We start from the raw sequence: 27783 nt of genomic DNA on the forward strand, positions 1-27783 counted from the left end.
CAGATTTCATCAAAAATATCTTCATTTGTGTTCCAAAGTTGAACGAAAGTCTAATGGGTTTGGAACCACATGAGGGTGAGTAATTAATGACAGAATCTTCATTTTTGGGTGAACTATCCCTTTAATGTCTATATAAATGTACTAAAATGGAGATGGAAATGTCCTGTAAATGAAAACAAATTATCGGAGCCACATACACTCAGAGAGGCGGCAGTATATTAATACTCCATATATACAAGAGACAGATCAGTGCATTAGAGCTAGCTGAAAAGAGTCGCTACAGGGCCTGCTAATCCAATGAAGAAGAAAAAAGTAATCATGGCCTGGCAGAGTCTGCATCAAATAATTAAAGTCATAAATTAAATCCACACTTCTACACTCTCTGACCTTCTCCCAGGCTCTCAACGAAAGCCTCAACACGGTCACTCTCCATCAACCCCAAAACAGCTATTGTATTAATGATTTCCCCCATTAAAACGCTCAATAGAGCAGCAACTTCCAGCTTGAATAAAGCATGACAGCAAAGGGACTTTAGTCTTTACTAAGAGGAGGTCATAAAATGCACATCCGATTTATTTAGAAAGACTTAAACGGCATCTACTGTATGTTGTGTTGTCCCACTGAATGAATGACATCAAAAGGGCAAAAAGATTTAATGCACTGCTATTATTATAATGGTAAAAAGCTGCTGCAACAGGATTCTGTGATAAAAGCCTTTTATCAGACAAAATATCTGGGTAACAAAGAGACCCTGACATCCCTAATGTTATTTTACTGAAATGTAGTCCATTAAGAAAAATTCATTATGCATTTATTGAATATGTCAAATTAACATATGAAAATATGAGAAAACCTAAAAAAATAAACAAATTGGACACCAAGTGTGCCTCACACATCCTGAAAAGGTGAGGCCAAAAACATTTACCCGCTAATCGCTGGCTGCAGTATAGGTCAAAAACCCTGCCCTCTCCTATGTAATCGAATGGGACATGAGCCAAACTAAAAAAAAAAATCCAATTACACTTCAAATACATTTTTTCCAAAGATGGTTTCTGTCATTTTAGGTAGTTCTTATCACGCTGATGTATGTCAAGTGTTTGTTTTTCTATTAAGTTAGGTTTTTTGATAGTATTAAAAAGGAGTGTAACGTCATGATTGACAGCTGTGCTTGCGATTAAAGGGAGTAGTTCACTTTAAAATGAAATTTACCCCATGATTTACTCACCCTCAAGCCTAGGTGTAAATGACTTTCTTCTTTCAGACGAATACAATCAGAGTTATATTAATAAATGTCCTGGCTCTTCCAAGCTTGATAATGGCAGTGGATTGCAACCAACAGATTGAAGCTCAAAAAAAAGTGCGTCCATTTTTTTTTTTTTTTTTACAGTCTATGTACTTTACTTATTGTTTTATTCAGTGTCTAAACGACTGAGAAATTTAAATGTAATACATTTTTAAACACGCATTTAGTTTATTTGTTTTTAGCTGTAGTTATATTATATTAGTAACATTATTTGACAGTTTCTCCAGCCATTAAACTTGGAATTGCCTCCTGATAATTGCAAGTTAAATGACAGTTGAAGTCTCCGCAGTTGAGCAGTAGTTGAGATGCATCAGGTGAGATACCATATAAAAGTGAGAGTAGCCACTATTCCATTGAGTATTGCCATACTGTAGCCCATGTGGAAAGAGTGTCCGGTCATTCTTCTGCAGAAACAAAAAAAAACACCCAAATGGCATTAGTCCACATCGTGACTATGACAAAAATCGTAATTGTTGCTTATTGTCCTTGATTTTGTAAATTATGTTTAATATAATTTAAATTAAAATACATATTTTTTGTTGTACAACTGCATGACGAAAATATTCATCTAATCTCAGCACCGATGGGATGTTCGCTACTGAGGTATTTCAAACCTCTAGTTTTACCCCTAAAGCAAGGAATGAAAAATAACTTTGTTGTGAGTAAATTGGGGCCTTTATAGAGGGCATCATACACTAAATGACTGAGGATCACATAGTGCCAGACTTTCAAGACATTCCGAACACAACAAACTCACGCAAATAAAAGCGCCTTGTTGCTATGGGTCACATTTCAGATGAAAACCTGTTCTAAAATTGCCTCAATCTTAAACCCATCGCCATTCACAATTTGTTTTTTTAAATTGGTCAATTGCCTAAACTCTGCAGACTGGCTCTGACTTTATCAATAGAATAGACTCCTCCAGACTGCAAATCATTTAGTGTATTCCAGCCCTTAGTTCAGACACATTATTGGTCTTCAATATAATCTTTAATATAATTAACAAAGCAGTTTACACTGTGATGTATCTTGTATTTACACTGTTTATTCCTCAATGATCATTATGTTAATAGTTTGTGAATCCAAAATAGCCTCTTGAATTCTAGTAATGATTCAAAGTTTTTTTGTAAAAATACTGCAAAAAGCAAGCGTGTACCAACATTTAAAAAATAACTGCATGTAATTACAGCTATAATTCAATCTATAAGTATATGGTTGAGTCTTGACCCTTCCCCCAACCTTAAAACTAAACATGTCCCTATAATCTTACCCGTATCCCATCTCAACAGCAGCATGTTTTGCAATACAACTTGAACACAGTAAGTACACTGCACATATTTTTTTTTTATATACACACAAGTAAATGGTAGTTTTGTGATAAAAAGCACAGAATATAAATCTCTGAAGCAACAGAGGTAGACATAAATCAACACTACTAATCATATCAGCTGTAATCATAATCTAAATTATTTATCTGATTAATTGTTTAGCTACATGATGTACTACCCCTTTTTACTTTACCACTCAATCGATCTGCTACTCTCGAGAGCTGTGTGACTAATGCAGGAAGTTTAAAAGCACACGGAACAAACAAAACTAAGGACCATGTATGGAACATGGACAAGGGTATTGATCATATCAGCTGGCCATTACTCTACTCTAGTAAGTGCAGAGGCCCATAAAAATCCCATTATGAGGCATCAAGATGTCCCATGTTAACCACTCCCATGAGTTCCCTTTAATGGCTGATTCGAACATGTTTAGAGTAGAAGATCTACGGGAAAGCCAAACTGGCCAGTTATAGTTCAGGCTGTAAAATGCCATGTGTCTTGAGTCCACATTATATTATTTATTATTAAATTATTCATGATATTTGTAAAAAAAAAAAAAAAATTTTTTTTAAAAAAATATATAATTAAAGAAAGAATGTTACTTTCTACTTGATGGTTACACAACATGACATTTATATGTCCTTAAATTGAAAGTTTTCTTGAAAAAGCCCAAAGTTTTCTTTGTTTAAATATATGACACCAACATAAATAGAACGAGTACATATCTGAGGCACAAGCATTTTTAAAAAGATTTTTTGCCACAGAACCAAATAGAAATCTCATTCTCTATAGTAAAAATACATACACGGATATATATATATATATATATACACACACACACCAATCATATGGGTTTTCACTGCTCTTGGTTATTTCTGAATCACATCAGCTTAATTAAATGACTATGACATGTTCATTTTCATTGTAACATAATTCTAAACCAGGCATATCACATGCTATATGGGGCTGTATCAGCTTGTGTCTGTTAAAGGGATAGTTCACTTTGAAATTAATTTGATATGTTTTAGCTTACCTCAAGGGCATCCAAGATGTAGGTGTCTTTGTGTCCACAGTATTTTCGATTTTGATATTTTTAGGTCAAACCGTTCTTGTCTGTCAGTCATATAATGCAGGTCTATGGTCACCACCTCAAAGAGCATGCACAGAGAAGTCCAAATTAAACATGATTTAATGACTCGTAAATGTAAGTACACATTGATGGCCTAAGACACGAAACGAGCGGTTTGTGTGAGAAAACGAACAGTATTTATATCGTTTTTACCTCTTGTAACACACAGACCAAAGCGCCCGCGCCCTCAGATCACTTGGACGTGGCTGTGTTTACAAGAGGTAAAAACGATATAAATACTGTTCGTTTTCTCACACAAACTGCTCGTTTCATGTCTTAGGCCATCAATGTGTACTTACATTTACGAGTCATTAAATCATGTTTAATTTGGACTTCTCTGTGCATGCTCTTTGAGGTGGAGACCATAGACCTGCATTATATGACTGACAGACAAGAACGGTTTGACCTAAAAATATAAAAATTGAAAATACTGTGGAAACAAAGACACCTACATCTTGGATGCCCTTGAGGTAAGCTAAAACATATCAAAAATTAATTTCAAAGTGAACTATCCCTTTAAATCTTTTTTTCTTTTTTTTAAATCAGGAAACATTAAGGTTTATCTATCCGAAAGACACAACAGACTCAATGACACACTTTGGACAGACGGCAGCCTTGACATGGAACATTAGGGAGCCAGACACTTCCCAACATATCAATAGGAAAAACAGTTTGGGACAGATTATAAATTAAGGCCATCCATTCAGATAATTTACGGATGTGAGATCTAATCAGGGAACGACTCGACTAAAAATCCAAAAGCACTGAAAGAGACTAAACTAATTTATATTAGTTAATTCACCAAATCAATCAATTGTTGTGGCGTGAACTCCCTGAACCTAACCTACAACAGAAGCAGATAATGCAAAGCTTATCTGCTGGAGACAGAGCCACCAACTGTGACCATATGCACCAAATTATTTAAAGGCCGGGTTTCTTTGGAAACAAAGTGATGAGAGCATTATACTAATATGTGTGTGCATATCTGGAAACAACCGAGGAAAGCTTCTATTATCATCCATGTCATTTGAGGATAAACCTAGGGCGTAATTGCTAGAGCAGTGCTGCGACATACAGTGAAAATTGACATGGAGAATGCCAATGGGACAGGGTCTGTGCCTATCACTGCTGTTGAACTGGAGCTATGCAAGCATGAAGGAACAAGCAGACCCAGTCACAGTATCGTGGGGGTCAGTCAATACCACCCCATCCAGCGCTAGCTGGTCGATAGCCTGTTTGCGTTTTGTGCCGGCTGTGCAAGTTGGGTTTAGGACAGACATCGTCAGAGCACCGCTGTGTGATTAGATAACCAACTCGATCGGCGATGGGGTGACCCTGGGTTCTAACGCCAAGCCTCCAGACACGATCAATAACGTTCCTCCCAAACAGCCAATCAGAAGCTGGCTTATAAATTCATAAATTGGAACACAGCCTTAAACTCATTTGCAAACTCAAAGTTAGCAAAGGAGACACGTTTTAGCTGGCTTCAAATGGGGCTCCCTGTCTTTTCATCATCTCAAATGAATAAGAAGCTCAGAGATGCCATCCAGCATAAATTTAGTATAGTTGAAAAACAACTTCAAAGAGCTCTGCTACAAACTTTGTTCCATAATGAGACCGAATGCATTATTTTAGTTAAGTTTTAGTTCACTACTCAATATTCAAAATATTTGATGTTATCATTTGAGTGTCCTCTAAAGACTTTCAAAGCTTAGGTCTTCAAATGACTGGCTCATTAAATCCAAATTGAGGTAATTTCTAAGTATATTAAATCTGCAAACGGCAACAGCTTGTCACGGCATTCCCACTCTACACGTGCTTCCTCCTACCTTGTGTACACAAAGCTCCTGGTAATAAATGTCAGAAGTACTAAGGTCACTGGAAATAAAACTGAATTCATAGTCTGATGGGCTAACAGCAATTCCTCACACCTGCCAAACATTTCCTTATTCATGCAGTGGGTAAACCACTGAGAAAGTATGACTAATGCTCTATATCTTCCTGCACCTACGCTCATTTTTACCATGTCATTTGGCTTATTTACTAGCCATAGAGATGAATGAGTTTCTGTGGTTTTACCAGATCCATTGTGCACCCAGCTTCATTTGCTAAGATTACAGATGATGCCAACAATGCATGGACTAACAAGACGGACATTAAATCACTATGATCACAAGATGTATTTATTGCCTTAATAATGCATTGAATGAGCATAATTTTGGATGTCTAGCTGAAAATATGACTTGTGCCATCTTTTCTGAAGAGTATGCTTCGCTCGCTCAGTCCACAGCGCCACTCGCTCAGAACGCCCGCAGTAACATGCTGGTTAGAAAATATGGTAAATAAGTTGGGCTGCCCGTGCACGACTAAAGTTTTTTCTAGTCGACTAGTAGTAGTTCATTTAAGCCATTAGTCTAATCGCATATCTATATAATTTAATTAAATATATATGGGAGAAAATACTAAACCATAATGAGCGTCATCATAATAGGCTATATTGCCTATATTCCGCATATCAAGCGCATGCATAAAGCTTGCCACAAAGAACCTGCAAAAGTAATGTTTATGCAGCATGATACATTTTAATTGTTTATTAATAAACTGCAAAGATACAGTTGGCGATGTTGACGCCATCTTCGCATAGTGAACGCGCTTATAGAGAGAAATGCACACTTCATACGGATTAGCCTACATAAGCAGAGAGTAGCCTATTTATTATCAATTTAAATAGTTTTTTTTTTTTTTTTAAGTAGACATTTCAAGCCTGAACTATACGTTCTCAGGTATGTGAGGCAAGTTGAGGTTCGGTTCACTTATGAGACGCGCTCCAGTTCGGGCGCCTCCGTGTCCTGATTATATTGTCTGCTATATTTCGCTTATTATTTATTAAATCCAGGCAATTGGTTGATGAAACATAGTTTGAAATTAAGATACAATTTTTACAAAACGAAATTCACTTTAAAGAATGGCTTTCTACAAAACAAAACTTAATTAAGTGGTCAAAATCATGTCTGACCCATTCCAAATGTTTTCCGATATATTGGGCATCTTATGATCCTATCTTACTCATCTCATGCAGTTCCCTTTTAATATAATCAACATATATATATATTTTTTAAAAGAACACTATATTAGCCTACTATAAAACATAAATATGAAACGTATATTTATGTTTTTAAGTTATATTTAAATGTCACACCACTCCGCTTTTCTCATGTGTGTGGCCTATATATGCATGTGTGCGTGCATATGGGGGAGGGGTGCGATTTTCGAATAATAAGCGAATAATACCCAGATCTTTGAATATTATTTTTGCTTGAAATGCCCATCCCTTCTAATGAGTAGCATCAAACTACTCCAATTTGTTCTAATTAAATTAATAATTAATCTAATTAAATTAATTTTGTCCTGCTTAGACTTGTATTAGACCAGGTTTAAGTTACATCAGACTCTCTATTTTAGGTATTTAAATGTTTATTTAGTCCTCCAAAGTTTACAATTGGACAATGTTTAATTAAACCTTGTGGGCTGCATCAGACTGCTCCATTTTGTTTGTATTTATCTTTGTCTTATATTAAGCATCGGTATCGGCCGATCACCATGACAAGAAATCGGCAATCGGTATCGGCTGCAAAAATCCTGATCGGAGCATCCCTAAACAAAACACATAACATTTTTAATATTTTAATCCAAAAATCGTACATATTGTGCCGGGGCGGTCACATTACCAAACCTTCGGCGAAGGTCTACTGTACATTGTCAATGGTGTAGAGATGTATAAATCACAGCTCACACAGAAGTCATTTTCAAACCAAGCAGCATTGTGTTGGTCGACTCACTAGCAAAATTCCTGATTGCGGACCTACTGAAATGACCATTTTGACCATAAAATATGCAGAACAATGGTAAATGTGACCACACCCTTAGAGCAATATATTATTTTCATGTCATGATTGGCTCCAGATGAGCCTGGTTCCTTTCAAGGTTTTTCTCCAACACCTCACCACTAATGGGTTTTCCCCCCCTTGACCCAGTCCCCTGTGACTGCATTAAATCACAAAATGTTTGTTAATGTCTTTGAGGCCCAGAGAGCTGGGGGGTGGGGGATGTACACAACCTTGGCAGTACATAAACTGCGTGATGCTATTTCTTAATTGTCTTGTAGCTAATTACTCAACAGGAAAATAACATCCTATCTAGGGATGCATCAATATTAAAAGCTGATGATTATTTTCATGGCATGGCAGATAACTAATAAATGGTCTAAATTAAAATTAAATACCGTTTTCTCTCTAAAAAGAAAAAAAAGAAAAAAAAGAAATACTAACTACTAAAATAAATCCTTTTAAATGTCAAAAGTGAATTCACAACATTATAACGTATACAATAATATTGAATACTAGGGGAAAAAAGCTCCATAAGCCTTGATGAGAGAGAAAGCTCGCTTTGGTGCTCTGATAGGTCTTACTGAGTTGGTTGTGGCATTCTTTCTGTGGTTAGCACTTCCTGTTACCAGCTCAGATATAAGTAACAAAAGGGGACAGTGTCACGAAGGTTTGCCTTACCATTACTAGGAATCTGAATTAATCTACAAAAGTTGGGAGTTGGGATAGTTCACCCAAAATTGAAAATTCTGTCATAATTTACTCACCCTCATATCGTTCCAAAACCATTAGACTTTCGTTCATCTTTGAAACACAAATGAAGATATTTTTTATGAAACCTTAGAGGTTTCAGTCCCTTATCTCAAAATGCCTGTCATCGCGAGTATCCAAGTAAACATAGTCGGTTATGGCTTAATTAAACAATAGAGAAAGGACGCATGTGTATCATTATTTTGGATCCGTGCATTTGTCTTAAAAGTGACAGCAGCCTAATATTCCTGCTGCTGTGATATCTGTCATTAATGTTAATTAAAACTACAAAAGACAAAGAAATCACTCCCTGCTCTTCACTGAATAACGTATTTGTAACTTTAATAATCGTTGACCTTGCATATAATCTTCACTGTACACATTATATAAGTGTTATTTTACATTTGATTACTTTATTAAATTTCTGTACCACAAAACTACTAATAGGCCTACAAACCTTAAAAACACTGATTATTTCATTTGTATCTTTGTTCTATTGTATTTATTTATTTGTGTCATTGCTTGTAGCTTAATTATTTGCTCTTTTATTATTAATGACTGTTTACTTGTTTTTATTAACCTTTGAAATTTATACAAGTAGTTTTAGCTGTGGTATCGACATTGTAATTGAGAATTGTTAAATATCACTGGTGTCTAAAATTTTGGGTGTCATAACATTATTTATTCCAATACAAGGATACATAACATGGGTCAAAAAAAATATTATTTTATTCATTTTTTTGTGGTGGGGCCAGTGAAAATGTAATCACTGAATAGAGATCTTGTGAATCAGAATCTAATTGAATCAGGACATCTGAATTTATACCCAGCCCTCGACATGAGGCTGAGTAAAATTATGACAAAATTCTTGACATTTTTGGGTGAACTAACCCTTTAAAGGGGACATATCATGAAAATCTGACTTTGTCCATGTTTAAGTGCTATAATCGGGTCCCCGGTGCACCAACCCAGAAAACGTTAAAAGTGACAGCCCAGTAACTTTGTTTTGGTAAGCCTTTCTCTGCAAGCATGTCAAAAAGTAAGCTGATCAGATTTTGCTCCCCTTCTGACGTATTATAATAATTAATAAATAATTAGTTACATTTATATAGCACTTTTCAATCATACACTGTTCCTTCGTTGGCCAGAGGAGAACTGGCCCTCCAACTGAGTCTGGTTTCTCCCAACCATTCTGTCACCTGATGGAGTTTTGGTTCCTTGCCACTGTTGCCTTGGCTTTTGGCTTGCTTAGTTGGGGACATTTAATATTCAATAATTCAATAATATATCACCCTGTAGCCCAAGACTGGTTGCCCACTGAAGCTAAGCAGGGCTGAGCCTGGTTAGTACCTGGATGGGAGACCTTCTGAGAAAACCAGGTTGCTGCTGGAAGAGGTGTTAGTGAGGCCAGCAGGGGGTGCTCACCCTGTGGTCTGTGTGGGTCCTAACGCCCCAGTATAGTGACGGGGACACTATACTGTCAAAGAGCACCGTCCTTCAGATGAGACGTTAAACCGAGGTCCTGACTCTCTGTGGTCATTAAAAATCCCAGGATGTCTTTCGAAAGAGTAGGGGTGTAACCCCGGCATCCTGGCCAAATTTGCCCAGTGGCCTCTGTCCATCGTGGCCTCCTAATCATCCCTATATATATATATATATATACACTGATTGGCTTCATCACTCTGTCTCCTCTCCACCAGTAAGCTGGTGTGTGGTGAGCGTTCTGGCGCAATATGGCTGCCGTCGCATCATCCAAGTGGATGCTGCACATTGGTGGTGGTTGAGGAGATTCCCCCTTCCATGTGAAGCGCTTTGAGTGCCTAGAAAAGCGCTATATAAATGTAATGAATTATTATTATTAATAATTAAACGTCCACCTAAGTAAGTAATTGCCTTACTTAGGTGGACGTTGACGCAATTTTCTTTTAGAAACAAACTTTGTTGTATTTTTTCATGTTATCACTGTGAAGCTGCTTTGATACAATCTGTATTGTAAAAACCGCTATATAAATAAAGGTGACTTGACTTGACTTTTCTGGGTACTCAAAGTGCTTTACATGGAAGGGGGAATCTCCTCAACCACCACCAATGTGCAGCATCCACCTGCGACGGCAGCCATATTGCCCCAGAACGCCCACCACACACCAGCTTATTGGCGGAGAGGAGACAGTGATGAAGCCAAACAGTATATGGGGATGATTAGGAGGCCATGATGGACAGAGGCCAAGGGGCAAATCTGGCCAGAATACCAGGGTTACACCCCTACTCTTTTTCGAAGGACATCCTGGGATTTGTAATGACCACAGAGAGTCAGGACCTCGGTTTAACGTCTCATCTGAAGGACGGTGCTCTTTGACAGTATAGTGTCCCCGTCACTATACTGGGGCGTTAGGACCCACACAGACAACAGGGTGAGCACCCCCTGCTAGCCTCACGAACACCTCTTCCAGCAGCAACCTGGTTTTCTCAGGAGGTCTCCCATCCAGGTACTAACCAGGCTCTGCCCTGCTTAGCTTCAGTGGGCAACCAGTCTTGGGCTATAGGGTGATATGGCTGTTGGCAAAAATTAAGTATTAAGGGGATCTTATTAAAGAATTACCGCCCCTAATTTGCACGTTTCCACCCACGGCGCTGCCATTTGGTTTTTGCAAGCGACAGCAGTGAGTGTAATCAGTTCTAACGACACAATGGCAAAAGTTCGAGCAAACTGGTTGCAGACAAGCACAGAACACTATTTGACCAAAAAAAATGTCAAAGCTGTCTTATAAAGACCTCAGGGAACTGTCAACTTGTGTAAAAGTTAAACATGACGGTACATGCAAGTCGATGAGATGAATCAATGCATCTCCACGTCCACAACAGCTACATACATGTATATCCACTAACCATTCAGAAACATCCAATCTAAAAGTTGCAACCTCTTCCTGAGTCTCTCCATAAGGCTGCACTCCGCAACTGGTTATTTCTGAGATTTTGGATGAGTAAGATTATTATCGCGTTTTGTTATTGCCGGAGTACCCGAAGCTTGTGTAAAGGATCGTCCGTCTTCTGAACGGGGGGCGGGGAGCAGCAGGCCATTTGCATTTAAAGGGACACACACAAAAACGGCGAGTTTTTGCTCCCACCCAAAAAGGGGCAAATTTGACAAGCTACAATAAATGATTCGGGTGGTATTTTGAGCTGAAATTTCACAGACACATTCTGGGGACACCATAGATTTATATTACATCTTGTGAAAAGGGGCATAATATGTCACCTTTAAGAATAATAAAGGTTTTACCGCTTCAGAAAGCAAGCAAACTAAAAGTCAATGACTTTGGAAAGAGCAATACTAAAAAGTTCAGGCAAATTCCCCTCCTCCTCCTCTCTTCTCTAAGAGCATTAGAAGTTGGGGTAAAGGACATTTAGACATATTTGATGGGGCTTTGAGCCACACGAAATCCCTGCAGACCAATTCTGGGACAGTTTTTGAATGTTCCGCTTGGTGCAAATATTCAGGTCTGAAGATGGAAAGCAATTACAGGAAAATTGCTTTTCTGTTCTCCTCCGAGTCTGTGCTCTCACCCGGGTGAGTCGAACCAGCACAAAGTGATAGGAACCATTTTCTATTTTACCAGCTGACAAGCTTCTAAGGCACAGACAGCTAAAAAGAAAATAGGAAAAATGGGTGAATAACCTCAGACCGGAGGAACAGCCTCGATAACATGTTCCTATAACTACTCTCTTAGAGTATTACACTACTGAACAGAACTGGCCATGAAAAAACAGATACTTGTAGAGACAATCAGTCATCAGGCTGTCTGAAATAAATGAATAGTGCTCACAGGATCAGTAGGATGCCAGTTGCAGATGCTGCGGCAGTAAATTAACTCACTAGCATGAGTCTAGACTATTAGCCTAAAATGATCAAATGATTACTTCTACTTGGAATTGGAGTTTCTCTTGTTGAAGTGAACTTTTGATTTCCAAGAAGTTTCTTCTGATTTCATTAGTGTGGATCCTGTAAGAAATTATAGTCTGCCTCGACCCAGATTCCACTCCAAAACATATGTTAGAAAGAGCTCATCCCCAAAATGGCTTAATTTTCATGGAGACAGTTTGCTCTGGTCTCAGTTACATGAGATTATTACTACCGGAATGGGATAAAATCAGTTATAGAGAAAGCAGTAGAACGACATCAAGAACCATCCTGTGACAAAGAGTTTGTTTGTGATTACCAATCATAAAGACAGATGTCTTTATGAGTATAATTCTTTCACCCGACCCCTTTGGTGATCACACCTGTAGCAACATCAATGATGTGGGAACGGAAGGAAATCACTTCAATTGTTGTCCTTAATTTACATTTAAAACGAAACCTTGTTTACAAGATGAGAGGGATGACTAGTGTAGAAACAGCATAAAATGTTTGAGCCTGTATTGTTCGGGGTTCATTCCAACTCCGTTGAACCCAAGGTGCTTTGTGTACTTTGTCATTGCTATGCTGCAATAAACTTCTTCATCGAGATCTTCAACGTCCTCATTTATTTTCTTACAAACCCCACAAAAAAAATACACCAATCCCCCTCCCACCATCCTCCCTCCTTTTGGTTGCTTATGAACAGAAACAAACTTAGCGCCATTTACGAAATATCAGTTTGAATTATTTGGAAAAGGGAAGTTATGCGTTTCCTGAAACTGGTGGTTTGCCACCAAGACAGTCAATAACACTGTTTTCATATAAAGGCCATTTCACACCAAGTACGATTAAACGCGATAAAGATATAGTTCTAAAAATCCTTCTAAATATAAAAGAATAGCAGAGTCCACACCAAAACTATAACGATAAAGGCACCGAGGAACTACATTGTTGGAATCACTTTTTAGAAAGATTTTTTTCCCATGCAGTTGATGAACGATAACAACATTGACAGCCAATCAGAATCCATTTTGCTTTAAAGAGCTCTAGCATTTAAAGCAACAGACGACAAACCAGCAGCGCATGCTTAAAATAAACAGAGCGTTATCGTTTGTTGGTGTGGAAACTAATATGGTTATGGTTATCTTTAGTTATCGTTCTTGATTTGAATGGGCCTTAAAGGTCACTCCTACTGGGTTTTAGATCAGCTTCCAAGGAACCATAAGGTCACATCTAATGAGAACAAATTCAAGTGAGCTTTACAGGTAACCAAGCAAATATCTAATGATTACTATTGGTCCATCAGATGCAATCTATGGAATAAATCTATGGTGCCATCAAAAATCAACCACATGGGGATATCTTGGACAGGAACTAACCCAAACATTAAATTCGGCCTTAATTTTCAGGTTTCAGGCAGAGCCTCTTTATTTTGGCCAACTTTTCAATACAATGGCACAGTCTATTATAGCCGTCACAAAATCAAAATTGACCCTTTTTACTTTGTTAGAGCACAATACTAGTCTTGAGAACAATTAATCTGTGCAGGTTAATACAGAGGGAAAAAAATGTTTGTCGTGGTAATCTTTAATCAAAATCTGAAAATTTGTTTCCGCTCTGGAATGGCGTTCCTTCTCTGATGATGTCAATTTGACGGCTTGGGTTGAATATCCTTTGCCACTTCCCTCCATCTGTCAGTCTGCTATGAGCGAAGGTGCGCTAAAGTAAAACCCTGTCCTCTATTCAATATTCTGTGTCACTTGAAAATAAGTCACAACAATAAAGTAAAGTCGGTTGCAACTTCTTGGGGACTTTAAAGCAAGATCATGGAGCAGTTTCCTGTGGTGTAAAACTATTTTCTGAAACTAATTTAAACTACTAAATCTTTTTTTAGATTTATCCTCTAAAACTTGTCTAACTATATAACATCTAATTAATAAAAAAATATTTGATTTAAAAGTGGAGAAATAAGGAAAGAGTGCCTAAAATGTACCATATAGTAATATTAATATAAAATAATATTAAAATTGTATCTTGACCCAAGGTATTGTTTTATATCCATATATTGGGAACGGAAGCATATACAAAGAAATATGATTGTGCTTTAGTTTAGAGAATATGGTCTGGTGATTTCATTGCACAATCATTATGATAAACATGCTCACTTGAGTTTGGCTGAAGAAAGAGGAGTTGGAGGAAACATTCCTGGCTCAAAGGAGTCAAAGTAGGTTAGGGTCCAGGAGAAACTGCAACACAGAACTCCAGCCACAGAAGACAGGACCAAAATACTCCAAAAACCTGCAGGGGGAAAAAAAGTAGCCTATGTTACCAAAGCTTACACGCAGCTAATATCGTTTTTTTTTTATATTAGCCTATGTAATACACTATGTGCTATTTGGACCTACCCAGGAGTCTTACTTCTGATCCATCTTCAATGGTTATCCTCTCAGCTCTTAAATCTACAGATCAGAGAATTATTAATTATCAATATGCCATTTAGGTATTGCACATAAGTTACTGGAACTGCAAGAGAAGAATTCCAAGAAACAGATATGAAAGTGTTTACCTTTTAATATGATGTACAAGAATGAGATCAGCACAGCGATAAACGAGACGATGACTATGCTGCATAGCACAGAGAATATACGAGCGGGCCACAGGTGTGTGTCTTTCCAGTACCGCTGGCGTACGGGGAGCCGCCCAGGAGCTGCCCTGCCGTTCACGCTGCTCTCAGGTGAAGCTTCATTTACTTCACCCAAAGGGGTTCTTCTTCCGGTTAATGCAGTATTATCTTCATCTTCAGAATAAATGTCTAAAGACGGGACATCTTTATTTCTGGAAGACCGTAGCATGGTCGCCAGGAAAAACGTTTCTAAAGTTGAAATTGTTGGTTCGTGACTCACATCCTGCCTCCTTAGTTTGCGCGTTTCCGTTTCCTAGACAACACGGAAAACTGGCTTATAAACTACATGTACCCACTTTTCATATTATTAATTACACTCGGTTTGTACATGCATGTTACGTGCGTTTTATACAGGTCAACTGACAAAAACAATTGATTAAAGGGGATTTGGATTAAGACGATGTGTATTAATTTGAAAAGTATCAAATGGTAAAGAGTTTCAAAACATCGCGGTTTGTGCTTCCGTATTTGTGAAGCACCGCCTTTATTGTCGTGTTGTCCAATCGTAATTGACAATCCATGCAATACGACCATACGATTGGATGCAATGAACGTCATTCAAGAAAATTAACCATCTCACACATTGTAAATCTTTAGCAAAGATAACTATTTTAATTCAGACGGATAGGTGTTAATCCTGGTCTGCTTGACTATGATATTTAAAACGTCTTGCTTTATTGCTTCCAGACTCCAGTGTTGTGTTTTATTTGCAAAAAAAGTTGACAGCTATTCCAAAAAGACAGCAAAAAAGTTTACTGCAGGCGAAGCTGTAACTGCTGTCAATATTGTACAGCCCAAAAGAATCTAAAAGATTTAACACTCCTGAACCTGAAGGCATAATGAGGTCTTTATCTGAAGAGATGAGGAAGATTTTTGTTAAACTAATTAGGCTACTGAAATATTACTTACACGAATAGGCTACATGAAATTCTTGGCTCGTTTAGACTACTTGTATCATTTTTTTCTTACAGAAAAATAACTGCAGGAAACAGCTATTAATATTTCAAGTTAACTACCATCTAGACATTTTTCTTTCAGTAATATTGTGCTATAATAAGTATAGCCTGTTCATTTAGGATAAATATGTTAAATCAGGGGTTTCAAAGTGGGGCTGCAAGGGGTCCGTCCGTGGAAATGTTTAGAGAAAAATAGCATAAAAAAATTATAATTCAATTAAAATAAGCAAACAAATAAGCAAATAACCAAATAATGCATGCATCTATGTATTAATTTACTAACAAAATATTTCCCAAATAATATTGACATTTATAATATTAATTTTCACAATATAAATTAGAAAATAGGCCTTTACACAAGAAACTAAATAGATGCTTTTTAAAAAATTTCGGATAGTGGCCCCTTGCACAACGATGATCATAATATTATTTTGGTGGTCGTGGCATCTTAAAGATTGAAAACCCCTGTGCTAAATTATTTATAACTTGACTGCTCTTTTCTGCTAAATTTCAGTGTCTCTAAGCAACTATCTATTGTATTCATCATTTCTTGTTTTTTGGTTCTTTCATGGAACACTTCTTCAGCACTCTTAAAGCTTCTGACAGTTGGGAGGTCTGCCCACACGTCCTCCGTAGCGTGAGGAGCTGCCAACTTTGATCTTTCTCCTCTTTACTTCTGCATCATGGACCGGTCCCCAACATTTTGTGATGTCCATTAACCAGAAGACAGTATAGGTATCCCACTGTGACCTGGTGGAACTGGTGAATTGAAGTCATTGAAAATGAGATGAGACATATTGCATTATCTAATTTTCTTTATGTACATTCATTTTTAAATAAAGCATTGTCACATATTTGAAATTAAGGGTCTAAGTTTCAGTGTTAAAGTATTTTGAAGAATTACTGGCTACACTCTTAAAAATGGTTTTATTTTGAATTCATTGAAAGTCTTTGGGATGTGCTGGAGGAGTCTTTACACAGTGCTGGACTCTTGCATCGTCAACACAAGATCTTGACCAAAAATGAATGCACCTCTTGATGTAAATAAATGTTGTGATGTTATTATTTCCATCAAGAGGTGCATCAAATATTGGTCAAGCTCTTGTATTGACAATGCAAGAGTCCAGCACTCTGTAAAGTCTCCTCCAGCACACCCCAAAGACTTTCAATGAAGTTAAGAAGAGGTGCCAATTCATGTGTGAAAATGATTCTTCATGCCAACCATTCTTTCACAACCTGAGCCTGATGAATAATGACAATTTCATCCTGGAATATGGCCATGATGCGTCTTCTTACATGGTTGTTTAAGAAATGAAAAGCTACACACTCCATCAATTAGGGTTAGAAGAGCCGTTGCCAAACATAACATGCTAGAAACAATCACTGCAATAATGATCCAATCATACACTCTTAAGCCTATTTAAATCCATACAGCCATTCTTTTTCTTTTTTTGGTCGGGCAGTGTATAACGTAATAGTACTGACATTTTGTGTATTATTTGCATTTTAATTATTGCAGACCACAGCAAAGGGTTAATTTAAGTATAAAACCTAAATTTACTCCACATAAATGTACTATGATTGAATTTTTATGACTTTTTCGACAGAGAGCTAAACATCATTTATGGGATCTTGTTTAAATAAATCAGTAACTGTAATCTGGCCATGTTTAATTGTACAAAAGCCAGTTCCACAGACCAGGCGCCACAAGGGACCGCTAAGATCCTGGCACACAAGGGGTTGCTACCACCTTGTGGCAGAATTAGGTTACCACTGCCCACACCACATTTTATTTTCAAGAAGCTCCAATATCACATGTATCCTTGAGCATTCTCATGTCAATTCAGATAAAAACCGCAAGAATTCACATGAACATTTCACGTCGACCACACAAAAGAACCACTGTTTTTAACGGTGCTGGTGTCTTTGCTTTATTTGCACACAACCACTGATTCCAGTTAAAGAGATCAAAGTAGAAAAACGTTATATGTGCCACTAGTGTCAGTTCAAGCTTTCAAGTGTTACGTGCAACCACAGACATTTACCATATGCAACAATAGTGATGAGAGAGCAATTCAGGTCACGGAGTAAGTTGATTCACGGTCTTTACCATCGAATTAAATAATACTGTCATACTAAACAACATAAAAAGTTAATACCATTCCAGTGATATTGCAGGACAAGTTGGTTTGTTTCAACAATATGTACAGCACCACAATGAATGAACAATGTAAAAAATAAGAGGCTCAATTTTGTAGCAAAATATCTGTACATTTAAAAAAAAGACTTATTGTCCAATGAAATGTCTTTTCTTTTTTTTTTAAAAAAACAGCAAACTCTTTTTTTTTCACAGCTCACAAATGCCACATGAGATAAAACCAATAGGAGAGCAGGTCTGTGATGAAAAATGAGATGTATTGTACATAAAATGTCAAACTGGTTGTGGATGTTTGGTAGTAAACATTTTCTCAACGTTTCATGGGTTTTTAGTCAGTAAAGAAGAGTCTTCCTCAACAGCAGTTAGAAGTTCTCCTTCGCGTTCTTCATCCAAATTTTTTTTTTAAATCAAAAGTTCAGCTTTAAGATGAGCCAGGTTCAATGCTAAAAAATAAAATAAAAATAAAAGTGCATCTTGTAAATCTTCCCCTCAGAAAAAGCTGCTTAGCTTGGAGTTTTTAAAACAAGAGGTAAAAAAGACACAAGTGGGCCAAACCAAAGTCTTTTCGCCATTTCTGCTGCTCCTTGTATGTAATACACAACGTCTCAAAGTTAAACAGAGCGAAACATAAAATACCGCACTACCTCATCTTCCTTCACAATGTCCATTTGTAGAACCTACACCATTTGACTGTAGGTCTGACATATGGCATCAAACCTTACTTTCTTTAAAAGAGATTCCAGGTTCCAGGTAAGCAGAAGTATTAAATGTCACATCCTTCCATTGTCCTAAGTGTGCTATTTTTTGCTCTTTTTTCAGTAGTGTCATTGGCCCACCCTCTGTCCTCAAATGCTGGCTAGCAGGTGGTGATCTCCATGTTGCGTAGCTGAAGGTGCTGAACCTCCATGTTCCTTCTCCCACTCCTCCTCAGGGCATCGGCCCGTCGGAAGGGTTGACTGCGCAGGTCTGAAGACAAACAGGTAAAGCGTTATACACTGAACACAACTAGAGTCTGGATGAGGTCTATGGATGAGACGGGGCCAAAGATGGGTGCAAAACAGACAGGTATGTGGATGTTTGGTTAGTTTTAGATCAATTTAATAGGAATGCACAATATTCCGGTACCATAAACGGTTATTTTCCGATATTAACGTTTTTTTTTAATTATTGGTATTGATTGATGATGGATATAATGGTTGATATCGAAACATATTGAGCATACTTGTATTATTTTTACATTTACAGACAATTTTATACCTAAATTCTAAATTTATTTAGACAAAAATGGGATGGAATTTTCTAATATTGGCCATTTATAAGTATCAGTTGATATTAGATATAATGGCCAATATTGAATATTTAATTGTCCATACTCTCGTAAATAATCTCGTAAAACTTTACAACAAGGTCTCATTTGTTATCATTAGTTAATGTATTAAATAACATGAACTAACTATGAGCAATACATTTATTAATCTTTGTTAATGTTATTTAATAAAAAATAGTCATTCATTTTGTGTTCACAATGCATTAATGTTAACAAATCCAACTTTTCATGTTAATCAATGAATTAGTAAATGTTGAAATTAACATTAAGATGAATAAATGCTGTAGAAGTATTGTTCTTTCTTAGTTCATATTAACTAAAGTAGCTAACTATCGTTAACTAATGAAACCTTATTGTAATGTGTTACTGTTAATCTTTACAAAATACTAATAATTTATTAATACTGTCTAATGCCATCTTTAGCAAATAATATTCATTCTTCATAATGTACATTTTAATGTTGTGATGCATAAATGCCTTGAAGCATTTAAAATGACAGATTTTAGTTTGATTAATTATTTTTTACATTTATTTAAACAAAATAGAATATATTATTGTAATATTGGCCATTTATCGGTCTCCAACATTTATTGGTATCGGTTAATATTGGATAGCCAATATTGAATATTTAACTGCATACTCATTTTCCTATTTTAACATGAAGGTTATGCAAAACAATAATTTAACAACACTGTTAAATGTAATCTTTAGCAAATAAAAAAAATTAAAATGAATATTCATTCTTCATACTGTATATTATAATATGATGATAATATGACACAATTGCGAGTTTATATCACGCAAGTTAAAAAGTCAGTCATTTTAAATGCTCCAAGTCAATTTCGGCATCATATTATAATGTACAGTACTATGAAGAATGAATATTCATTTTAATTTTTTATTCTGTGGCGGAAACAAGCTTCCATAGTTATTAACAACAACATAGAAATATCTTTGGCTAATATCAGCCAGAATTGTAATATGGGTGCATCCCTACAATTGAGATCTTTCTGTTAAGTCATGATATGTTCCAGGAAGTTTCCAAGACAAATGTTGTTTAAAATTGTATTACAACTACTCAATGGGAGGGGAAACTTCAAGACATTTTTTAAATCTGTGACAAATACCTAAATAGTGTACAGGAAACGAAATGCCAAATGGTGGAAGTGTTAAAGGCAGGCAGGCATGCATTTTGGTCCTACTACTATGTACTAACATTGAAATTAATCACTTGATACAATGCACTCATTGTGTACATATATGTTTTAACTTTGTACTTATTTTTTTTTAAAAGACCTGCATGTAATTGCAGCTGTAATTAATTTATAATTTATATACACAGTTGACCTGGCCCTTTCACGTTAAACCTAACCGTACCACCAAACCTGTCCATAACCTCAAATTACAGTAAAATTTTGCAATACAGTATGAACAATAATTACATTGTACCCAACAATTTTTTTTAGATGCAAGTACATAGTAGTTAAAGACACCTAATATAAAGTGTGACCAGCATTATGCTGAGAATTCATACTGAATTGAATACCCAAATATACCCAGATGAATAGTAAACGAATGAAGAAATAGACAGAAAGAAGGATGGCTAGGAGATGAGCGAATAAGAGACGGACTTAAAGGCACCTTGCTGAGGGGAGAGAATTTAGTTTAGTAATGGAAGTCCTCGGAGAGGGCGGGATCACAGAAGAACCGCGAGCCACGTTTGGCTGATCGTGCGGTAAAGGGGACGGTCTTCAGCACTGCAGCAAAATAATAGCCAATCACAACATAGAAACACCAAAAGCAAGAAGCTCTAAAAAAGCACAGAATCAGACAGAAACTTCAAGCCTAAAGCTAAACAAGCTTGGCATCTACTGCTACAGTACGTCTACTGTTACTAACAAAAAGAGCAAGACCAATACACACTTAGGGAAACAGATTCATTCATCATACGTACAATCAAATGAATCGGAGTTTTGCATCCAGTAGCGTACTTACCCGTAATGATGTCCTCAATGGCTCCGTCTTTGCCTTCGTAGACGAGGCGGCTATCTTTGCCTTGCCTCTTCCTTAACTCTGTGATCAGCTCCTGCTGTTGCCGCTTGCCCTTGTGAGATGGCGACTGGTGATTGAGAGAGTTAATAAGGGAAAGAATATGCAGTCATTGCACAGAGTTTTACTGTAATCCAGACCTGTAAACTCCTCAGAGTAAAAAAGGAGACAAGTGTCGCGCGGGGGTGGGGGGCTTTGGGTACCCGGCTAACGATAAGCCTAGCTAACGTTACAGGGATATTCCACCATTTGGGAAATTAAGCTAATTTTCCACCTCCCCTCGAATTGTTTTTTACCGTTTTGGAAACCATTCAGCTGATCTCCGGGTCTGGCGGTACCACTTTTAGCATAGCTTAACGTAATTTATAGGTATGACGACAATACTAGGGGTGGAACGGTACACAGAAGTCACGGTTCGGTTCATACATCACAGTTCGGTACGATGGAGTGAAAAGCAAAACAAAAACATAGAAGGCATTTTTATAAATGTCTTAAGCCTTGAATTTTTATTAATAAAGGCTTAGAACCAGTTTATTTGTACTGCACTGACAATAGTTTTATACAATTAGTTTATTAATTAAATTAATAAAAAGACAAAAAGACCTTGAGATATGTTTGGTAATTGTACCTGAATGAATTTAAAATGAATTTGCTATATTTCAGATCAATATATTTGTTTTCCTTAATTTTAATTAACCCCAACTTTATTCTCATCTGAATTATAAATAATTGATTTCCGTATAAAATAATACTATCATCAAAAAAGAATGTGCAACTTAAAAATAAACAGATTAGAGCTCTGTTTGAGGACAAGAAAAAAAAACCAATGCGATATGATGAATGTCCAAAAAATGGAACCCACAGACTGTTTTGAAATGGGGTTGCTTTTAAAACTGTGTGTGTGTTTTTGGTTGGGTGACAGTTGTAGGTTTCAGTTTGACAAGAGTTTATAGTTTGACAAAAGCACAATGTTGTATTTTATTGCGAGTGTACACAAATAAGTAAACACTTTGCAGTTTGAATGATGTCCTCTATTAACAAAATTACGGAGTATGTTTTTATGTTTCCACTGTTCGATCGCGCCCGCGCCTCTCACACTCTTTCACACACACACACACACACACACACACACACACACACACACACACACACACACACACACACACACACACACACACACACACACACACACACACACACACACACACACTCCAGTGTTGCAATCTTGACATCGCAGCCTGTTCATTATGCTGCGTTCACACCAAACGTGAATAGAGGGAAATTTATCGCTATCTAGAGTTTTATTTCCGTTCCACCCCTAGACAATACAATATTATTGTAAATTATATCACATAAAAAGCGGTAGCTAACGTCAATTGAATCAAGCAAATAAATAGCTTTTGTTTTTGCTCCAAAAAGCTTGACTTACCTCGAATTTAACAAAAGATTCCTACACGTTATGAGTTTCCATCAGACTCGCGTGCTGTCTCATCCAATGGCGAGCTCAGTAGACGCTGTGTGCTTCAAGATTCTAACGCAAGTGCTAAGATTCCGATTGGCCAAGAGAAAAAGTGCTAAGATTCCGATTGGCCCAGAGAAATGTCAATTATAAGAATTATCCAATAATGTTTCTCAATTCTAGCCTGCATAGCATGCAGATGAAGGGCAGCCTACCCCAACCCCCCCCCCCAAAAAAACTCTCCGGTTCAACGCGATTCACGTAAATGACCCAAACGGCGATTGTCGCCGAAAAGCGACAAGTTTGCAGGTCTGGTAATCTTCCCACTTAACAATATTCCTTTAATGTATACTTTAGGGCTCACTTGTAAAGCCAAAGTTAATTTTTTATTCATACGCTAGGGTCCGTGTGATGCGAATTTCGTCATCAGCAAAGCATTCGCATACATCCTGATTTTTTTTTTTTTTCGCTAATTTGTTTGTCCACAAGGTGGCAACAGTGCCCTGGGTATTCACAGGGTAGTCGAAGAAAAAACAATAAATGGAAAACGCGACAGAAACGCGTGCAAGCTACAACAACAATTCATGGATTGAATTCAACTCAAGCTTAAAAGATGATAAAGATGTGCGCATGGGTTAGAACTTGTGGCGAGAGATACAAAACATTCTGTTGACAGAGTGCAAGTTGTCGTAATGCACATGCGATAACTGCCTGTGTACATATACGTACGCGTCAAAGTTAAAGGCTATGCGTACAACAGTGCATGTACACAAAAAAACGAAGTACACTTTGGGCTAATGGCTCTCATTTATGACTTCAACATGATACCTGTTGATGATCTTGCTCCTCCATCAAGGCCTCCTGTTCCAGAAGTTTCTCCATCATCAGCTGCTCCTGCCTCTTCTTTTGCTCATTCTCTTCATTCGCTTGCTGAAAAAAACAAAACACAAATTAGATCTGGGCCCTGTTTGAACCAGAAGGAAGTTGGTGCACTGATAGTATAAGGTCTCACCCTATAGGACTTGATGAAGCGAACAAACACAGGGAAGAACACAGAGGGTGGCATGGTCTTTGCGCTCTCCCCAAAGAACTTGACAACATCGTCATAAGCATCCTGTAAAAACATTTAAGTCACATAATCATGTGCATCCATTTCATTATCCGTATCAAACCAACAACCTTACCGTTCCCAGCGCAGACTTTTTTAAAACCACAACACCCTATAGAAAGGTTCTTTTTTTTCTACCTGTGCAATTCTAGCATCATCCAGAAGCTTCTTAAGCCTGGCCTCATTGTGATGGATGAAATCTTTGAGGAGGGAGTTGTGGCCATGCATGCTGAACTCTCTTCTGGTCAGTTCCAGACCTCTCTGTAGCTCCTTCACATCCAAGAGAACATTCTCCAGAGAGACTGCAACATGGGATTAATGAGGACAAACAAACTTACAGAAGCTTATTAAGGCACAACAAATCTGTTTTTAGATTTCTTTCTGTAAAGTGAGACCTTTTTGATTGCATTTATTTTTAGTATATTTATACGATTATAGTATTTAAGATTTTGAATTAGTTTTCAATTTTATACTTTGTTTTCATTTGAATTTTTGTTCATTTATTTCAGTTTGTTGTCGAGGCAATTTTATTTTATTTCAATTAATAATTTAGTTAAAAATTATAAATGTTCAATTAATAGCTCAGTTTTAATTAACAACAAGGCTGATTTAGAAGTATAATTACCCTTTTTAATTAGTAGATTTCAAATATATTTTAAAGGGGCGAATGACGCTTACCTGCAGCAGCTTTCTCAATGTAGTGCAGCTCATTGTAGAAAATGCTCACAATAGGATATTTCTCCTTCACCACATTGGCTATGTAGTGCAAAAGCGTCAGTTTCCTGTCTGTGGACTTAGTCTCCAACAGCTGAAGGCAAGATACATTACAGTATTATAATTAAACTGAATAATGTTTCAGAAAAAAAGGGTTATGAGATGTAATAAGTTACCAGATCCAAGCTCTGAAGTTTAAAGCCATAAACAGCTCCTCTCTTACTACTGTTCATATAATTCCCCAGGGCCAAAATGATCTGAGATGAGAGAGATCACATAATTAATTACAAGCAAGACTGTAAAATGGCAAGAGACTCTGTGATGTTCGAGTTTTAGTGGCTTACCTCAAGGATTTTCTTTAACTTCTGTGATGATTTTATGGATACGGATGCTGCTATGATAGCATGAAGTTGCTGTAGGAAAAACAGCGACAGCAAAAGACAATTTTTATAAATGCATTTCAGTTTTTCAGAATCATTTTAGATATTCAAAACAGTGTCACATCATTCAGTTTCACCATTTTTTGTTCCTCTATTTCTCTATCCACTTTACCGGTGTGAGCATTTGCAGGCTATCACTGTAGTTGCCCATGAAGGCCATGATGGTCATCCGCTGTGGCAGCCTTTCGATCTTGCTGAAGAGCATCATGAACCGGTCCTCATCAGTGAGCCCGTCCATTGGCCGTCGCTCCCGCTCATACTGGCGGAGCACCTTCACCTCAGTTTCAGTGGGCATGAACCGCATCATACACTCCACGAAATCCACAGGCAATGTACGTAGGTCAAACCTGAGCGGATGAGAAACTGATCAGTACTATTCAAAAAAACAAATCCCAAAAACAATTACCTGTTGCATGAAACTGGTTTCAGTTGCTACCCAAGTAAGTTTGACCTAACCCTGGTTTTTCTGGCTCAATAAGGTTAATTGGTTTGTAGCAGGTTTCAGCACCATTGTAATTTACGCTACATGGCTAACCTTCTCCAGAGTAAATTTTATTCTGGGTTAGAGATCGCAGACCAAAACTGGACCAATCAGCTGTGAGTATCTGGGCAATAAAGCCACTCCCCCTGCATCTCTGAATCTGCTCCAAATTAAATCAGTTGAATTAAATTGCCCATCTTTTGCTGCTAATTATTTATTATATTATATGAATTGTAATTATGTATTATTCATGTAATATAATTATTCATTTTTAATTAATATAATATTAAACTTTGATTTCAAAAGGTACACTATGTAACTTTTGGCGCTCTTGCGTTTAATAATTAAAACTGCATGCCTCCTGCTGAAAAACATTGTAGCCGGAGCTACTTTTATGTCTATGATGACTCACGCAGATACTGTGATACTCCGCAGCTGTTGTCGTCCCGCCTGGTCAAAAATAGTCTGAATATTAACATTTATTATAGGCGTTCCATAGAGATTCAGGATAAGACAAAAACACAGTTTGGAAGATGGATTCACGATGTACTAGATTTTAATACAAATTGAGGAAAAAAATGAGTGCATCTTTAAATTAATATGAATATATATATATACACTGTGTGTGTGTATATATATATATATATATATATATATATATATATATATATATATACATACATACACACACACACACACACACAGTATATATACACTCACCTAAAGTATTATTAGGAACACCATACTAATACTGTGTTTGACCCCCTTTCGCCTCCAGAACTGCCTTAATTCTACGTGGCATTGATTCAACAAGGTGCTGAAAGCATTCTTTAGAAATGTTGGCCCATATTGATAGGATAGCATCTTGCAATTGATGGAGATTTGTGGGATGCACATCCAGGGCACGAAGCTCCCGTTCCACCACATCCCAAAGATGCTCTATTGGGTTGAGATCTGGTGACTGTGGGGGCCATTTTAGTACAGTGAACTCATTGTCATGTTCAAGAAACCAATTTGAAATGATTTGAGCTTTGTGACATGGTGCATCATCCTGCTGGAAGTAGCCATCAGAGTGGTGGCCATAAAGGGATGGACATGGTCAGAAACAATGCTCAGGTCTGCCGTGGCATTTAAACAATGCCCAATTGGCACTAAGGGGCCTAAAGTGTGCCAAGAAAACATCCCCCACACCATTACACCACCACCACCAGCCTGCACAGTGGTAACAAGGCATGATGGATCCATGTTCTCATTCTGTTTACACCAAATTCTGACTCTACCATCTAAATGACTCAACAGAAATCGAGACTCATCAGACCAGGCAACATTTTTCCAGTCTTCAACTGTCCAATTTTGGTGAGCTCTTGCAAATTGTAGCCTCTTTTTCCTATTTGTAGTGGAGATGAGTGATACCCGGTGGGGTCTTCTGCTGTTGTAGCCCATCCGCCTCAAGGTTGTGCGTGTTGTGGCTACACAAATGCTTTGCTGCATACCTCGGTTGTAACGAGTGGTTATTTCAGTCAAAGTTGCTCTTCTATCAGCTTGAATCAGTCGGCCCATTCTCCTCTGACCTCTAGCATCAACAAGGCATTTTCGCCCACAGGACTGGCGCATACTGGATGTTTTTCCCTTATCACACCATTCATTGTAAACCCTAGAAATGGTTGTGCGTGAAAATCCCAGTAACTGAGCAGATTGTGAAATACTCAGACCGGCCCGTCTGGCACCAACAACCATGCCACGCTCAAAATTGCTTAAATCACCTTTCTTTCCCATTCTGACATTCAGTTTGGAGTTCAGGAGATTGTCTTGACCAGGACCACACCCCTAAATGCATTGAAGTAACTGCCATGTGATTAGTTGATTAGATAATTGCATTAATGAGAAATTGAACAGGTGTTCCTAATAATCCTTTAGGTGAGTGTATATAAATGCAAGCTTTATATATGCAGAATGGGTAAGAACGCTAGTAGTAGTAATACTTTATTAATCCCCAAGGGGAAATTCTTTGTCACAATTGCCCACATATATAATAAACAACAATAAAGATTATAAAAACATTTCCGTTATTTGGATTTGTTATAATAAATATATTCATTAAATCTAATGTTCC

The 27783-nt window shown here is 37.3% G+C and overlaps 2 protein-coding genes across 5 annotated transcripts in view; both read right to left on the reverse strand.

The window, feature by feature from the left end:
- Positions 1-1385: 1385 nt before the first annotated feature.
- arl6ip6 (ADP-ribosylation factor-like 6 interacting protein 6) lies at positions 1386-15218 on the reverse strand. The gene is made up of 4 exons (XM_056266793.1): positions 14862-15218; positions 14701-14754; positions 14461-14593; positions 1386-1707 (listed from the first exon to the last, which is right to left on the reverse strand). Exons 1-4 carry the CDS (start codon positions 15145-15147, stop codon positions 1614-1616), a joined length of 567 nt encoding a protein of 188 aa, XP_056122768.1. The 5' UTR covers positions 15148-15218; the 3' UTR covers positions 1386-1613.
- Positions 15219-18241: 3023 nt separating this feature from the next.
- fmnl2b (formin-like 2b) overlaps positions 18242-27783 on the reverse strand; it is a 30026-nt gene continuing 20484 nt past the window's right edge. For 2 of the 4 annotated variants that reach the window (XM_056266919.1, XM_056266917.1), the window contains 10 exons: positions 25302-25536; positions 25094-25162; positions 24926-25006; positions 24714-24843; positions 24174-24337; positions 23940-24041; positions 23756-23857; positions 21415-21538; positions 21061-21176; positions 18242-19058 (listed from right to left, as the gene is read on the reverse strand). In XM_056266919.1, coding sequence (XP_056122894.1) covers positions 21085-21176; positions 21415-21538; positions 23756-23857; positions 23940-24041; positions 24174-24337; positions 24714-24843; positions 24926-25006; positions 25094-25162; positions 25302-25536 — 1099 coding nt within the window. In that variant the 3' untranslated portion in view covers positions 18242-19058; positions 21061-21084. The remainder of the gene's footprint in view (positions 19059-21060; positions 21177-21414; positions 21539-23755; positions 23858-23939; positions 24042-24173; positions 24338-24713; positions 24844-24925; positions 25007-25093; positions 25163-25301; positions 25537-27783) is intronic. The other 2 variants (XM_056266918.1, XM_056266916.1) reach the window with 1 other exon arrangement.

The sequence above is a fragment of the Rhinichthys klamathensis genome, unplaced genomic scaffold, assembly GCF_029890125.1.
Source record: "Rhinichthys klamathensis goyatoka isolate OS25496 unplaced genomic scaffold, OSU_Roscu_1.1 h1tg000254l_1, whole genome shotgun sequence".
NCBI classification, from domain to species: Eukaryota; Metazoa; Chordata; class Actinopteri; order Cypriniformes; family Leuciscidae; genus Rhinichthys; species Rhinichthys klamathensis.

Coding starts and splice junctions, on each gene's coding strand:
- arl6ip6 (XM_056266793.1), bottom strand. CDS start 15,147: ATGCTACGGTCTTCCAGAAATAAAGATGTCCCGTCTTTAGACATTTAT. Junction 14,755..14,861: donor CTTGTACATCATATTAAAAG/GTAAACACTTTC, acceptor TCTGATCTGTAG/ATTTAAGAGCTGAGAGGATA. Junction 1,708..14,460: donor CTTTCTTCAGCCAAACTCAA/GTGAGCATGTTT, acceptor TTGTTTCTGCAG/AAGAATGACCGGACACTCTT.